At 40.1% G+C, this 16,207-nt stretch overlaps 1 protein-coding gene and 1 long non-coding RNA gene across 2 annotated transcripts; both read left to right on the top strand.

Annotated features, from left to right (window-relative positions):
• Positions 1-3,308: 3,308 nt before the first annotated feature.
• On the top strand, positions 3,309-13,832 carry LOC106572767 (tumor necrosis factor receptor superfamily member 14). The gene is made up of 8 exons (XM_045696403.1): positions 3,309-3,859; positions 11,216-11,334; positions 11,925-12,024; positions 12,121-12,246; positions 12,377-12,532; positions 12,679-12,766; positions 12,900-13,119; positions 13,349-13,832. Exons 2-8 carry the CDS (start codon positions 11,305-11,307, stop codon positions 13,658-13,660), a joined length of 1,032 nt encoding a protein of 343 aa, XP_045552359.1. The 5' UTR covers positions 3,309-3,859; positions 11,216-11,304; the 3' UTR covers positions 13,661-13,832.
• Positions 13,833-14,006: 174 nt separating this feature from the next.
• Positions 14,007-14,976, top strand: LOC123727353 (uncharacterized). Its single transcript, XR_006759322.1, has 2 exons — positions 14,007-14,302; positions 14,611-14,976. It is a non-coding gene; the product is annotated as an uncharacterized lncRNA (long non-coding RNA).
• The last annotated feature ends 1,231 nt before the right edge of the window (positions 14,977-16,207 follow it).

Raw genomic sequence — 16,207 nt, 5'->3', positions numbered from 1 at the left:
TTCAACAGTCTAATTCTAGATCTCTGTTGGTTCTGGTATCAGTTTTAGTTTCAACAGTCTAATTCTAGATCTCTGTTGTTTCTGGTATCAGTTTTAGTTTCAACAGTCTAATTCTAGATCTCTGTTGGTTCTGGTATCAGTTTTAGTTTCAACAGTCTAATTCTAGATCTCTGTTGGTTCTGGTATCAGTTTTAGTTTCAACAGTCTAATTCTAGATCTCTGTTGGTTCTGGTATCAGTTTTAGTTTCAACAGTCTAATTCTAGATCTCTGTTGTTTCTGGTATCAGTTTTAGTTTCAACAGTCTAATTCTAGATCTCTGTTGTTTCTGGTATCAGTTTTAGTTTCAACAGTCTAATTCTAGATCTCTGTTGTTTCTGGTATCAGTTTTAGTTTCAACAGTCTAATTCTAGATCTCTGTTGTTTCTGGTATCAGTTTTAGTTTCAACAGTCTAATTCTAGATCTCTGTTGGTTCTGGTATCAGTTTTAGTTTCAACAGTCTAATTCTAGATCTCTGTTGGTTCTGGTATCAGTTTTAGTTTCAACAGTCTAATTCTAGATCTCTGTTGGTTCTGGTATCAGTTTTAGTTTCAACAGTCTAATTCTAGATCTCTGTTGTTTCTGGTATCAGTTTTAGTTTCAACAGTCTAATTCTAGATCTCTGTTGTTTCTGGTATCAGTTTTAGTTTCAACAGTCTAATTCTAGATCTCTGTTGTTTCTGGTATCAGTTTTAGTTTCAACAGTCTAATTCTAGATCTCTGTTGGTTCTGGTATCAGTTTTAGTTTCAACAGTCTAATTCTAGATCTCTGTTGTTTCTGGTATCAGTTTTAGTTTCAACAGTCTAATTCTAGATCTCTGTTGTTTCTGGTATCAGTTTTAGTTTCAACAGTCTAATTCTAGATCTCTGTTGTTTCTGGTATCAGTTTTAGTTTCAACAGTCTAATTCTAGATCTCTGTTGTTTCTGGTATCAGTTTTAGTTTCAACAGTCTAATTCTAGATCTCTGTTGTTTCTGGTATCAGTTTTAGTTTCAACAGTCTAATTCTAGATCTCTGTTGGTTCTGGTATCAGTTTTAGTTTCAACAGTCTAATTCTAGATCTCTGTTGTTTCTGGTATCAGTTTTAGTTTCAACAGTCTAATTCTAGATCTCTGTTGGTTCTGGTATCAGTTTTAGTTTCAACAGTCTAATTCTAGATCTCTGTTGTTTCTGGTATCAGTTTTAGTTTCAACAGTCTAATTCTAGATCTCTGTTGTTTCTGGTATCAGTTTTAGTTTCAACAGTCTAATTCTAGATCTCTGTTGGTTCTGGTATCAGTTTTAGTTTCAACAGTCTAATTCTAGATCTCTGTTGGTTCTGGTATCAGTTTTAGTTTCAACAGTCTAATTCTAGATCTCTGTTGGTTCTGGTATCAGTTTTAGTTTCAACAGTCTAATTCTAGATCTCTGTTGGTTCTGGTATCAGTTTTAGTTTCAACAGTCTAATTCTAGATCTCTGTTGTTTCTGGTATCAGTTTTAGTTTCAACAGTCTAATTCTAAATCTCTGTTGGTTCTGGTATCAGTTTTAGTTTCAACAGTCTAATTCTAGATCTCTGTTGGTTCTGGTATCAGTTTTAGTTTCAACAGTCTAATTCTAGATCTCTGTTGTTTCTGGTATCAGTTTTAGTTTCAACAGTCTAATTCTAGATCTCTGTTGGTTCTGGTATCAGTTTTAGTTTCAACAGTCTAATTCTAGATCTCTGTTGTTTCTGGTATCAGTTTTAGTTTCAACAGTCTAATTCTAGATCTCTGTTGGTTCTGGTATCAGTTTTAGTTTCAACAGTCTAATTCTAGATCTCTGTTGGTTCTGGTATCAGTTTTAGTTTCAACAGTCTAATTCTAGATCTCTGTTGGTTCTGGTATCAGTTTTAGTTTCAACAGTCTAATTCTAGATCTCTGTTGTTTCTGGTATCAGTTTTAGTTTCAACAGTCTAATTCTAGATCTCTGTTGGTTCTGGTATCAGTTTTAGTTTCAACAGTCTAATTCTAGATCTCTGTTGTTTCTGGTATCAGTTTTAGTTTCAACAGTCTAATTCTAGATCTCTGTTGGTTCTGGTATCAGTTTTAGTTTCAACAGTCTAATTCTAGATCTCTGTTGGTTCTGGTATCAGTTTTAGTTTCAACAGTCTAATTCTAGATCTCTGTTGGTTCTGGTATCAGTTTTAGTTTCAACAGTCTAATTCTAGATCTCTGTTGTTTCTGGTATCAGTTTTAGTTTCAACAGTCTAATTCTAGATCTCTGTTGTTTCTGGTATCAGTCTTGTGACCTGAAGTTTCAAGGTTTTACCTTCTTTTTTGTTTCTTTTTAATTTTGTTTTAGTTGAAATGTTAGTCAACCTTTACGGTTCAAATGCAGAGGGATAGATGACACTGTTATAGTTAGATCACTTTTATACTGTAGTTAGGGTCAGGGAAAGAGGGATAGAAGACACAGTTATAGTTAGATCACTTTTATACTGTAGTTAGGGTCAGAGATAGAGGGATAGATGACACTGTTAAAGTTATAGCACTGCTGTAGTAATCAGTATATGTCTATATACCCATTAAACCAAAGGTCACACGTTGTTGTTCAGTACATGAGCTACAATACTCTCACAGAACTCTGAAATATACAGTACAGAGAAGTTCCTACTTCCTACCTGACCTCTGACCACATCCTCATAATGAGAAATGGTCAGTTCTGTCAGCTCCTACTGAAGCACACAGATCTCTTGGTCTTTCTTCACCTCTTCACCTCTTCATATCTCTATGGTTATTACATAGAAGGTTTAAACGTTACATCTCAAAGAATACAGTTTTTCTATGAGACTGCCATCATAGAGATGAAACAAGTTCTATCTCTATGGCTGCTGATGTCATAGAGTGGTTGTTACATAGAAATAGAATTCATTGCCAGGATTAGAGGTTCCAAGCCAATTATATTCATTCTATTTATATGGTTGTTAGCCTACCGCAGAGATCCTATTAAATTATGTCAATCTAAACAATGGCATTTGAGGGACACAATCAGAATGAATGAGAATGAGCATGCTTTGCATCATTCTAAGAACAGCCCTTAACCGTGTATGCCTTACTGCTTCGTTAATGTTTGTATTTCGTTTTAAAAAAATGTTTTATTAGAGTTACAAGTAGTAAAAACAGTGGGGATTACAAAAACAAAATCATCAAATTAAATTGCAGGCTAAATGTTCTTTAAAAACAAGAAAACATACATGTAATATGGATTTAAAATGGTGCTAATATCCACTCAGAATAAACATTATGCCTTTTGATGACCTTTATGGGTATTTACATCCATTATTAGTTTAGTGTGTTCGGTTATCCTACAGACACGGCACATTGTGACATGGTACTTGAAGAGGAAACGGAGGTTAATAAATTGGTACACTGTTTAGATTGAGCACATCTAAGTGAAATCTATACTTTGTCATGACATTATAAACGGATGGATGTGAAACCAAACCATCTATTGGCTGATTTGGCGGTCTGGGGTGTAGGTCATTGATTTGAAAGCGTTATGAAATGTGACAGCGTGCAATCCTGTATCTCCAGTGACAATAATTCTATAGCCTAGCTATGATACGTTCATTCACGATGTCCAGATTTTCACAGGCGGACCATTTACAAGTTAAATCATGGGGGGAAATGTACTTTACCAATTGATAGAACATAGGCTTTCACCAAATTGATTTGTATTTCTGGGGTGGATTATCAATTAAAACGGTATAGTGGATTATCATTAATTTGCCTCCCACCTTTCGCAAACGTTATTTGGAAAGTCAACGTGAAAGTAAAATAGTTCAACTGCGAACCAAGACGGGGTAAGATTCAGATTATGTGTGTATATGTATAAATAGCCTACTTAACATGTACCGTTAAGTAACTGAAAAAGAATGACATATTTTAATCGTGATTAATGGCTGTATTTGTAATTTTACGACAAGACTGATCTCTTCCTTGTGTTTTCAATGTCTGTTCTGCTTATGGTGTGACTCAACTGGTTTTTGATTTGAAAGTGTGGTGCTAAACTCAATCGAATTGTCCCTGTCCTTGAAAAATGAAAAGTTTTGGCCTTCTCATTTTTAAAGAAATATAATTACAATTTTTCTTATTTGCAACAACAAAAAAACGGACCAAATAATATAGTGAACGTCAGAAGCCCTGACTTGGCCTGGCTGTACACTCAAACAAAAACAAAAAAGATTGCTGGAGTATCCTTTAGAGGTTCTTCAAATTGAAACTGTGGAGAACCTCTATAAATTCTTCGAAGAACCCCTTTTAATCCGTCCTCGGATAACCTTTTGGGGTACATTTTTGAACAATCCCCTCCAATATTATTAATAATAATACGCATAATAATAACAACAATAACACAATATTTTAGTTGTCAGTGTTTATTATGAATTTAGTGGCGAAGCAGAATTAAAAAATTAAAAGATGAGGAAAATTCCCAGCCGAGCCCCAAGTCCAATGGATTTGTCCTCTGTCGTGTTGATGTTCTCTGTATCCACAGCCAGAATGGTGGTGATCGAACAGGTTTCCTGTTGTATTATTCATCAGAGGTGTAGGGAGGGTGAAGTGTGTAAATCCCAAAAATTGCAATTATACAGATGATAAAAAAACGTGCGCATGGCAGTATTCATACCTTGGTTTTTGTGGTAAATGTGAATGAAAAAAACCTGTTCACTTTTGATTATGGTTTTTATACAAATACCTTGTCCATAATGTAGAGGCCTCTGGGATTATCATTGAAGAGGTAAGGGAGGCTGCTGTGACTGAGAAACCAAAATTAACTGTAGATGATACATGTGATCTGCACAACATACCAATAGTACATACCTTGGTGTACCTCCTGGTTAGTATACCTGCTGACTCAGACACACACACACAAGTGAGAGGTATAGTCATCTGCACCCAATACAGCTATAGCCTTCAACATGTTCTTACCTCTTTGTTGATTTGATATCCATAATTTTAAAAGGGAGAAAGTGTTAAACAACACCGCCATTTCTACAAATGTGAAAAGATAGAGGGTATGATCATCAAACAATATCAATTTAGATCCTACAAGGGAGAAACCTTACCTTATATTGAGGAAATCTTTACATTTTTAGTTAAGTGCCTGCACCTGCTGTCATCTCAAATTCAAATCCAAATGTTTCAGTTGGGCAGTTCCTGCAAGAACCCCCACCAACTAAGGAGGTTCCTTCGACTGACCCCACCTCCTTTGGGGTTCTTGGAAGAACATTTTGGAGGCATTTTTCAGAGCCAAGAACCCTGAGGAACTTTTAGGATCTTAGAAGAACGCTTGTTGGAATGCTAATTTTTGGAGTGTAGGCGTTCATCGTTATTTTGGCCTGCTGCCAGGTGTAGGACATTGCTCCATGCATGGGCAAATTGGACGTCTGACAATTCTGGCAAATGGCAGAAAGGCCAAACCTTTTTTATTGGGGTGGGTTGGTGAAAAATTAAAAACATTTAATAATGTTTTATTTCTACAAAAAACATGCCGGGTGGATCATGGGCCTGTTTTCGATGACTTTTGTACAATTTCTCTCAATTTCTCTGTTATTGAGCACTTGGCTGACCAGTAGGCAAGGCCGCCCCACCCTCCCAAAATGGTCCAGCCCGGTTTTCTGATTAGCTGAGCTGAAGTGGCACACATTCAAAGTCAAACGGGTAACAAAAAGAGTGATACATACAGTACGTGGCAAAAGTACACACCTACTTATTCCAGGGTTGTTCTTTATTTTTACTATTTTCTACATTGTAAATAACAGTGAAGATATCACAACTATGAAATAACACATGTGGAATCATGTAGTAACCAAAAAAGTGTTAACCTGTTAGGACTAGGGGCTAAGATTCCTTACAGGAAGTGGCCTGTCTGACAAGTTCTTGTTCTTCTTGATTCTCTTTATTGAAAACTGAGGATCTTTGCTGTAACGTGACACTTCCTACGGCTCCCATAGGCTCTCAGAGCCCGGGAAAAAGCTGAATGATGTAATTCCAGCCCCTGGCTGAAGTGGTCTATCAGAGGACAATGAGACTGAGGCACGTGCACGAGGCGACCCCATGTTTTTATTTTCTCTCTGTTTGTACTAAAACACAGATTCCCGGTCGGAATATTATCGCTTTTTTACGAGAAAAATTGATTTTAAACAGCGGTTGACATGCTTCGAAGTACGGTAATGGAATATTTAGATTTTTTTTGTCACGAAACGCATCGGGGGCGTCACCCTTCTTTAGCCTTTCAGATAGTGTCTTGAACGCACGAACATAAAGCCGCTATTTGGATATAACTATGGATTTTTTGGAACCAAACCAACATTTGTTATTGAAGTAGAAGTCCTGGGAGTGCATTCTGACGAAGAACAGCAAAGGTAATAACATTTTTCTTATAGTAAATCTGACTTTGGTTAGGGCTAAACTTGGTGGGTGTCTAAATAGCTAGCCCTGTGATGCCGGGCTATCTACTTAGAATATTGCAAAATGTGCTTTCACCGAAAAGCTATTTTAAAATTGGACATAGCGAGTGCATAGAGGAGTTCTGTATCTATAATTCTTAAAATAATTGTTATGTTTTTTGTGAACGTTTATCGTGAGTAATTTAGTAAATTCACCGGAAGTTTGCGGTGGGTATGCTAGTTCTGAACGTCACATGCTAATTTAAAAAGCTGGTTTTTGATATAAATATGAACTTGATTGAACAAAACATGCATGTATTGTATAACATAATGTCCTAAGAATGTCATCTGATGAAGATCATCAAAGGTTAGTGCTGCATTTAGCTGTGGTTTGGGTTTATGTGACATTATATGCTAGCTTGAAAAATGGGTGTCTGATTATTTCTGGCTGGGTACTCTGCTGACATAATCTAATGTTTTGTTTTTGTTGTAAAGCCTTTTTGAAATCGGACAGTGTGGTTAGATTAACGAGAGTCTTGTCTTTAAAATGGTGTAAAATAGTCATATGTTTGAGAAATTGAAGTAATAGCATTTCTAAGGTATTTGAATAACGCGCCACGGGATTCCACTGGCTGTTACGTAGGTGGGACGAAATCGTCCCACTGGCCCTAGAGAAGTTAAACAAATCAAAATATATTTCATAATTGAGGTTCTTCAAAGTTGCCACCCATTGTCTTGATGACAGCTTGGCACATTCTTGGAATTCTCTCAACCAGCTCCATGAGGTAGTCACAAATGCTTTTAAATGAACAGGAGTGCCTTTTTAAAAGTTAATTTGTGGAATTTCTTTCTTTCTTAATGCGTTTGAGCCAATCAGTTGTGTTGTGACAAGGTAGGGGTGGTATACAGAAGAAAGCCCTATTTGGTAAAAGACTAAGTCCATATTATGTCAAGAAAATCTCAAATAAGCAAAGAGAAACGACAGTCCATCATTACTTTAAGACATGAAGGTCAGTCAATCCAGAATATTTCAAGAACTTTGAAAGTTTCTTCAAGTGCAGTCTTATTCAAAACCATCAAGCACTATGATGAAGCTGGCTCTCATGAGGACCGCCACAGGAAAGGAAGACCCAGGGTTACCTCTGCTGCAGAGGAGAATTTAGAGTTACCAACCTCAGAAATTGCAGCCCAAATAAATGCTTCACTGAGTTCAAATAACAGACACATCTCAACATCAACTGTTCAGAGGAGACTACGTGAATCAGGCCTTCATGGTCGAATTGCTGCAAAGAAACCACTACTTAAGGACACCAATAATAAGAAGAGACTTGCCTGGGCCAAGAAACATGAGCAATGGACATTAGACCGGTGGAAATCTGTCCTTTGGTTTGATGAGTCCAAACTTGCGATTTTTGGTTCCAACCGCCGTGTCTTTGTGAGATGCATAGAAGGTGAACGGACAATCTCTGCATGTGTGGTTCCCACCGTAATGGTTGGAGGTGGTGGTGTAATGGTGTGGGGGTGCTTTGCTGGTGACACTGTCTGTGATTTATTTAGAACTCAAGGTACACTTAACCAACATGGCTGAAACAGCATTCTGCAACGATATGCCAGCCATCCCATCTGGTGTGTGCTTAGTGGGACTATCATTTGTTTTTTCAACAGAACAATGACCCAACACACCTCCAGACTGTGTAAGGGCTATTTGACCAAGAAGGGGAGTGATGGAGTGCTGCATCAGAGGACCTGGCCTCCACAATCTCCAACCTCAACCCAATTGATATGGTTTGGGATGAGTTGGACTGCAGAGTGAAGGAAAAGCAGCCAACAAGTGCTCACCATATGTGGGAACTTCTTCAAGACTGTTGAAAAAGCATTCCAGGTGCAGCTTGTTGAGAGAATGCCAAGAGTGTGCAAAGCTACATTTTGATTTGTTTAACACTTATTTATTTTATTTTTTTACACCCCCAACGCTGGGAATGCAGATGACAAGCATATTATGCACATAGAAACACATTGGGCTTTTTCAGGACAGATTTTGGCGAGAGTGGGTCCTCTTGCTTCACCTTTCCCTCTGTGCTGAAACTAGCGAGCGAAACAGCGCCCCTCTGTTTCCCATGTAGCTGATTATAGCTGATTGTCTGGCCAGAAAAAGTATGACATGTCATATTCTTTTGATCAGATCAGAGTATGTGAGCGGAGCAGAGCGTGCCCAATTTGACTGGAGAGAGATTCCTAAAGGCTGGAGCGTTGATCTTCTTGCCCGCTCCATTTTCTCTCCAGTAGCGCTCCAGCAGTGCTCACTTCAGGAGCTCGGGGCATGCCCTCCCCAGCATGTAGTCTACGTGTGTGCTGCTACTGTCCCTTGCTTTTGCTACTGTCATGGAGTTCGCAAAATATTTTCATACATTTTCATAAAGAAACTGATAAAAAACACAGGTACTAAATCAATCATCACTCTCCTTCTTGGTCAAGAGAGGGAGTGCGGTGATGTAGTGTCCACTGGTATGTTTAAGGCTTGCATGCCACCTGCTGGTATGGTGCTAAACTGTTAAGTTACAGACCGGATGCCATAGTTCTAGTTGCAGGATATGGACGTTGTTACAGGCTGGCTACATGAAACATCCACAACTAAAGCATCCAATGATCCTTTATCTGAAAATAAATCTGAAAAGACACTTATTCCAAAAGTATGATGGTGTACTTGCTACGTGCACATGCTAAAAGAAAGAATCGAGGTGGGTAGATAACTAAGTGTGCCATTGTAGCAAAGTATTTATAAACTAAAAATCAGATCTCTTAAACGTTTCATTCATATTCGTTCTATTATCTATACAATAGGCCATAATTGATTTTGGCCCAATAGGCCTGGCATATTCCCACTTTCAAGGAGCTTTCCATCTTGATTGTGTTATTTTGCATAAAACCTTTAGGCCAACTTATAGAAATGTTTTGAAAAATAACTCTGCATCTCTGCCCAGCCTGACAAGAGTGGCCAAAAGGGTGTTTAGCATATTCTCCGCTGCTGGCCGACTCTACAGGCACCATGGCATGAGTCTGCATCAGTCTGGAGGCAGAGGTTCCCTTCTTACTCTGACGTCCAAAACTACAAGCCTCTTATTGACCTAGTCAATTGTGAGGCATCATCTGCTCAAGGTACAACACAATCTTCACTGCCCAAACAGGTCTGTCTATATTTGAGAAAATGTCCCCTCTCTCCAAGTACCTACAAACCAGTGGCATGGACATCCTGACAGCGGGATGGTATTGGGAACACGAGGCTCTGCAAAAGAATGTGAGGGACTTGCTGTGGAGAGGGCTGCAAACAGCTTTGTCCACTGACAAGCTGCAAGAACAGGATGAAGACAACGAACTGGAAGTGCAAGCTGAGATGCCTCAGAAGAGAACAAAAAAAAGGAAGACCATGCCATGATACCATGATAGGGATGCAGAGAGGGTCTACAAGACTAAGGTGCACTCTGTCATCATGGATACAGTCACTGAGAGCATCTGTCAGCTCTTGCTGACACAAGGCACATTGTACACAGACCTTACTCATCTGGACTCCAGCAGGTTCTCAGAGATACAATATAATGGATTGCCCCAGACATCACTTGCGAAACTAAGCGAACTCTTGCTTGAGTTTGACAGCCGAGCAGCTGTCAGCACTTTGCAGTGTGAGTTGACTAGTCTTGCCGGTCAATGGGAGAGACTGAAAATATCAGCAGTGGAGAAGTACACAACCAGGACTGAGTGAGAATCCTGCAGAAGGACATGATGAAGAATAAATGGAGATAATGAATACAAGTTGTTCAGCATGTAAGAACTGTGTATGTTGTTATCAACGTTTACGGTGGTACATCTTGTTGACAGAGGCTTACCATGTTATAGGCCTGGGGTACAAGTTCCTATTCACCCTTTCTGTCACCCAGGTAGCCTGTGAGAGGAGCTTCTCAACTCTCAAATTCACAAAACATCGACTCAGGAGCATTCTATCATACGATCACTTGGAAGCATTATGCTGATGGAAACTTAAAAGGAAATCCTTATGGTCCTGGATACAGATGATGTCATTGACAGGGTGACAGAAGAACTGCTGTGACACCTGCTGACAAAAGGGTAGGGAGGGCAGAGTGACAGCAGAGGAGAACAAGAAGAAACATAGACAGACAGACTGACAGACTGACAACAAAGTTACAGACAGAGTTACAGACAGAGTGACAGATCAGAACAAGGAGAATCACAGACAGAGGGACAGTGACAGCAGAGAAGCAGAGACAGACAGCACAACAGGGATAAAACAGACTCAGAGGCCCAGTTATAGTGGTGAGTTGTATCTCCAGACTCCAGTGGTGTTTTAACATGTATTTGTTTTAAACATGAGCTGGTTAAAAAGAGCTGGTTAAAAAAGGAGGAAGACCATGTTTCTTCACTCACTGGTACAGTAAAGGTTGGGAATCTCTGTACTATAGTGTACTACTGATGTTATACACCGCAGGTTAGGAGAGTTAGGTTAAGGTTAGGAAAGGGGTTAGGGTTAGCGGAAATGCTCTCCTAACCTACTACAAAAATCACTTCCGGTCGTAGCTGTATCAAGTGTCAAAGAGGGCAACATTCTCTAATAACTACATGCCTAATTCTGTTTCATACTTCTCAAAGTTGATTACAAGCTAATTCATTTTTTCTTCAGTGATTCAATTCAGTAAGATATCATCATTTACAAATTTAAAAGATTAGATTTACATTTACTGAAACACATGAATTCAACAGGTCAGTTCATCTCGATACTTCAAAACTCCTAAGAACTTCACAAATCCAGTACGTGGGTCTTCCAGTGAGTTGGAGAGGAATGAGGAACCATGGCACAGTTTGAAAGCTTGATATGGACTGTGAGTGAAACATTTCTGATTTGCTTGGCATGTTTAAAAAACAATTATCAATTTAAATATTTCCCCTATGAAATATAAATCAGAGTTATTATTAGCCTACTAGTTCTGTCTTTAATGAAACCTTTTAGAAAAAACGTGGTGGAGAGATGTACATTTTCACTAGGTCAGCGTTTCCCAAACTCGGTCCTGGGGACCCTAAGGGGTGCACATGTAGTTTTTTGCCCTAGCACTAAACAGCTGATTCAGATTATGAACTCATCAAGCTTTGATTATTTGAGTCAGCTATGAAGTGCTAGGGCGACAATCAAAACTTTCACCCCTTGGGATCCCCAAGACCGAGTTAGGGAATTGCTGACCTAGATTATCTTGGGTTTGGTGTCACACCTTTAAAGACAAAATAAAAACACACCAGGGGGTGCCACCACACTCACAAAATACTGTTTAAAATGGTCCCACATAATTACTATAATTTTATTTGAAATGTGAATATTTGGGTTAGAATTTTGTTAACTACTTCTGTAAGTTTTATGAATACACACCATGAGTTTAGATTTTTGTGATTTGTTTTCTCACATTTTCTCTACTTCCAGATACCTATTATATTGGTGCTTGTAAGCATTGGATGCTGTATTGCATGTGGTAGAGCTGAGTACAGAATTTGGGATGAATGTTGTCCCATGTGTTCACCAGGTAAGGACACTCTCTTTACATCATATGAATCACCAGACGTTAATACATCATCAACACTAACAGAAAAACATGACATTGTGATTCTCTCTTCCCCAGGAAATCATGTACATAAGCATTGTACTGAATTTACCAGCACCAACTGTGTGCCCTGTGTTGATTCTACATTTCTTGATGAGCCCAATGGTCTCATAAAATGCAAAGTGTGTACCAACTGTGATGCAGGTAAGAGTGGTGCTGTGTGTCTGTACTGAAACCCAGACACAAACACTGATATGTTAGTCTATGTTGTTATGCTATGATGATATGTCAGTTGTATCTGCATCAGATAGTACAGGCCATGTTTTCTCCGTAGATTTGGGTTTGATGGTAAAGCAGTCATGTAGACCTTCATCAGACACTGTCTGTGGGACACTGGAGGGGTTCTACTGTCTAGACCCAACTAAGGATGGTTGTAGAGCAGCCCAGAGACACAGCAGCTGTAAACCTGGTCAATACATCAGCCACACAGGTTGGTCTTCTGTATCACTCATAATTTTAATTGTGTTGTCATAATTCAATTTAGTCAAGTTGGTAACTTCAGTGTGAATAATCATTAACAGTTAATGTAATTGAATTAGTGGGTGAAAAAATAAATGCAATTATGTATTTATGCAGGAACAACATCTACAGATACTGTGTGTTCTGACTGTACTGGTGATACCTATTCAAATGGATCATTTACATCCTGCCAGTCACACACCGAGTGAGTTCACATATGTTTACATACATCAAAAGTGTAAGATAAATAATACAATATACTAAAGTACAAATCTAAAACAAAACGGAAAGTTAAATGATAAAATTGTTGTCTCAGACTGTTATATTATGTGTTACAGGTGTAAATCATTAGGTCTTCAAGAACTTAGACCAGGAACTAATTTGTCCAATTCTGAATGTGGACCACAATCCTCAAAAACAGAAACTGGAATCATCATTGGTGTTGTTGTGGCGTCAGTCCTAATAGCTCCTGTAATAATAATAATAAGAATTGTAATTCTAAGGAGGATAAGAAGTCCAACAGTGACTTTTTCTCCAGTGACAGTAAATGCTGTAGAGGTATGTTGATATAATCTACATGTTGAACAGTCTCTGTTCTAAGGTTAGCTGAGCAGATGTTATTATTGTTCTACTTACTCTGGGGGATTGTTTTCTGTCTCGTTCGTGTTTGCACCTGACAGTACTGTTTGGCTGTCGGTTTTCTTGTTTTTGTATAGTGTTCTTACGGTTAATAAATTCCTGAAGATGAACACTAACTCCGCTGCACCTTGGTCTACTCTCTCTTCAGACAGCCGTTACAGAATCCTCCACCAGAAAAGGACCAAGCAGCGGAGGAAGGAGCAGCACCAGGAGAAGAGCGTTCAGGACTCGTGGACATGGGAGGAGATACTGGACGGTAAAGGACCATGGGCTCAAGCTGGGGAGTATCGCCGCCCGCAGTGGGAGATCGAGGCAGCGAGAGCGGAGAGGCGCTGGTATGAGGCAAGGGAGCTCTGCGCACTGTGTCTCCAGGGCGCTGGGAGGGTCCAGTTCGCCCAATGCCTGCGCTCCGCCCGTGCCGGGCCAAAGTGGGCATTCAGCCTGGAGTGTGGGTAAATAGCCTAAGTACCAGAACTCTAGTGGTCCCCCACAGCCCACTTTATCCTGTGCCTCCTCCTCAGTCCAGGCCTCCAGTGGGTCTCCCCATCCTGGTCCGTCCTGTGCCTCCTCCTAGGACCAGGCCTCCAGTGGGTCTCGCCAGTCCGGAGCCGCCAGAGCCCCCCGCCAGTCTGGAGCCGCCAGAGCCCCCCGCCAGTCTGGAGCCGCCAGAGCCGTCCGCCAGTCCGGAGCCGCCAGAGCCGCCCGCCAGTCCGGAGCCGCCAGAGCGGCCCGCCAGACCGGAGCCGCCAGAGCCGCCCGCCAGTCCGGAGCCGCCAGAGCCGCCCGCCAGTCCGGAGCCGCCAGAGCCGCCCGCCAGTCCGGAGCCGCCTGTCCGGAGCCGCCCGCCTGTCCGGAGCCGCCAGAGCCGCCCGCCTGTCCAGAGCCGCCCGCCTGTCCGGATCCGCCAGAGCCGCCCGCATGTCCGGAACCGCCATAGCTGTCAGCTGTCAGGAGTTACTCCACTTGTGTGTGACATTAAGTCTTCTTCTGTGGTGTTGGAGCTACTGCTTTCACTATTAGATCTTCTTCTGTGGTGTTGGAGCTGCTTCTTATACTGCCCCAGACTCAGCTTTAGCTCCCTGTACATCAATGAGAGTAACAGGTGGGATTTTCTCTCCTTTCTGCTGCAGTTTCTGGTAGAACTTTGAACTGTCATCAATGATTTTCTAAAACAAACAAACATTCAGTATTTTATGCTATGTTTTAAATCTTCCAAATTGTCATGGGTGTAATGTATTGGTAAACTTTAGCATTACTTGACAATTTGGTCTTTTACTTATTCAACCTTGACTACATGGGTAGTATCCAGTTGATTTACGTGTTTATTCTGTTTGAGAATCTGTTATCTGTGAGGTACAAAACATTGACCTGGATGAAGCTTTATCAAATGTCAATCAAACTACTCCATAGAGGTACCTGCATGATGGGGAGAAGAGCCTGATCACTGACTTCAGTCTGGGGGTGTTTGGCTCCAGGAGAAGAGAACACAGCCTAGATGATCTTCAATGTCAGCCTCTCATGCTGGAAGACTTGGAACCAGGTTTATCCACACAGCTTTCTAAAGGTGCCAATAGCTTTTATGAAGTTCAACCATTTATTAAGAGTTTTAAATTGTTTACCATTCAGTGCAGTTTGTCAGTATAGTCAGTGTAACCTCACCTTAGAAACTAACCCAAGGCCTAAACTAAACTGGAATGAGATTCATTGGTAACCATGTTTACTACTGATTCATAACGTATAATTCTATGAATAAATTCTTCTTAAAGTATGCCTTAATGTAAGGTGTTATGATTCACCTGGCTAACTACATCATTGCATTTGAAGATGAATTTGAAGCATGAAGAAGATAACAACTAGGAATGACAAGAGAGTACAACCTAGCCGGTGACCAGATGTATGCTCTGACTCATCAAAACAGATGATATATTATATTCTAGCACATGATGACATGATGATATGGATAAAGTCAGCTGACAATATCACTAATTGTGACACATGTTCATGTTGTTCTGGAGGACATTATGACTCGACTGGAGATGTAGCAAGCATAAGTAGCTTTGTTTCTGTTTTAATTATATTGTTTTGTTCTTTGTTTTATTCTCTTTGCTGTACAGTGTCCTTGTTTTTAATTTGAAAGGCGCTTTAAATCCCATGTATTATTATTATTATATTTTTGGGGAATCTGTCGGAATATAGGACAAGTTGGGAGGTTATTATGACTCACTTCGCTTTACTCAACCACTTTCAGGTTCTCATTGAAGTTTATTATGAGTTTATTATGATCCCCATTAGCCGTTCCTCATGCAGTAATCAAGGTTAACCCAGAACTCAAATCTTGCGTCATTGGTCAGATGCTGGATTAAGTTCTAGGTACATACGTGTCAAGAGAATGACAATCGGAACCGGAACAAAGAGCTCCACCCTCCCTCTTTTCAAGTTACGGCAAGTCTATGGGCCAAATGTCCCTTCCCCTTCCGAAATCCGAAAGATATTAACACCTGTGAAATGTATTTAGTAGGGATCCCCATTAGCTGCTGACTCTTCCTGGGGTCCAAACAAATGGTGATTTGTCCAAAGCACCGGAACTAAGGCTGCTGTCTCACGCATCCTGTTGTATCATGATAGACCAACCCTACCATCTATGTTTAAGTAGTCTGTCCACGAGCGATTAATCATGCAAGTTACTCTTCCTGGAGAAGCAGGGATTCAGCACCTCCATACATCTATAAGGTCTAATGAACCAATCATATTTGATTTTGTTGATGGTCACTTTTTGATAATGATCACAATGCTTTCCTTTACATTTCAGTTAACCCTGTGTTGCAGGAGGTACATATACACCCTTTATTTTACTCGTCAATCTTTACGTTCCTTAATGAAGCATTCCTCAATTGACAAAATGAATGCACTTAGACATCCATGAGCAAAAGCAGAGCTGCCTAGTCTAACCTTTGACATCAGCTACTTCCTGTTTCCTCTGGGATACCTCCTCCTGCAGCTGGACTAC

Source organism: Salmo salar, chromosome ssa15 (assembly GCF_905237065.1).
Source record: "Salmo salar chromosome ssa15, Ssal_v3.1, whole genome shotgun sequence".
In the NCBI taxonomy this organism is placed as follows: Eukaryota; Metazoa; Chordata; class Actinopteri; order Salmoniformes; family Salmonidae; genus Salmo; species Salmo salar.
The sequence above is the reverse complement of the archived record's forward strand: the minus strand, read 5'-3'. Positions and strand labels throughout refer to the sequence as shown.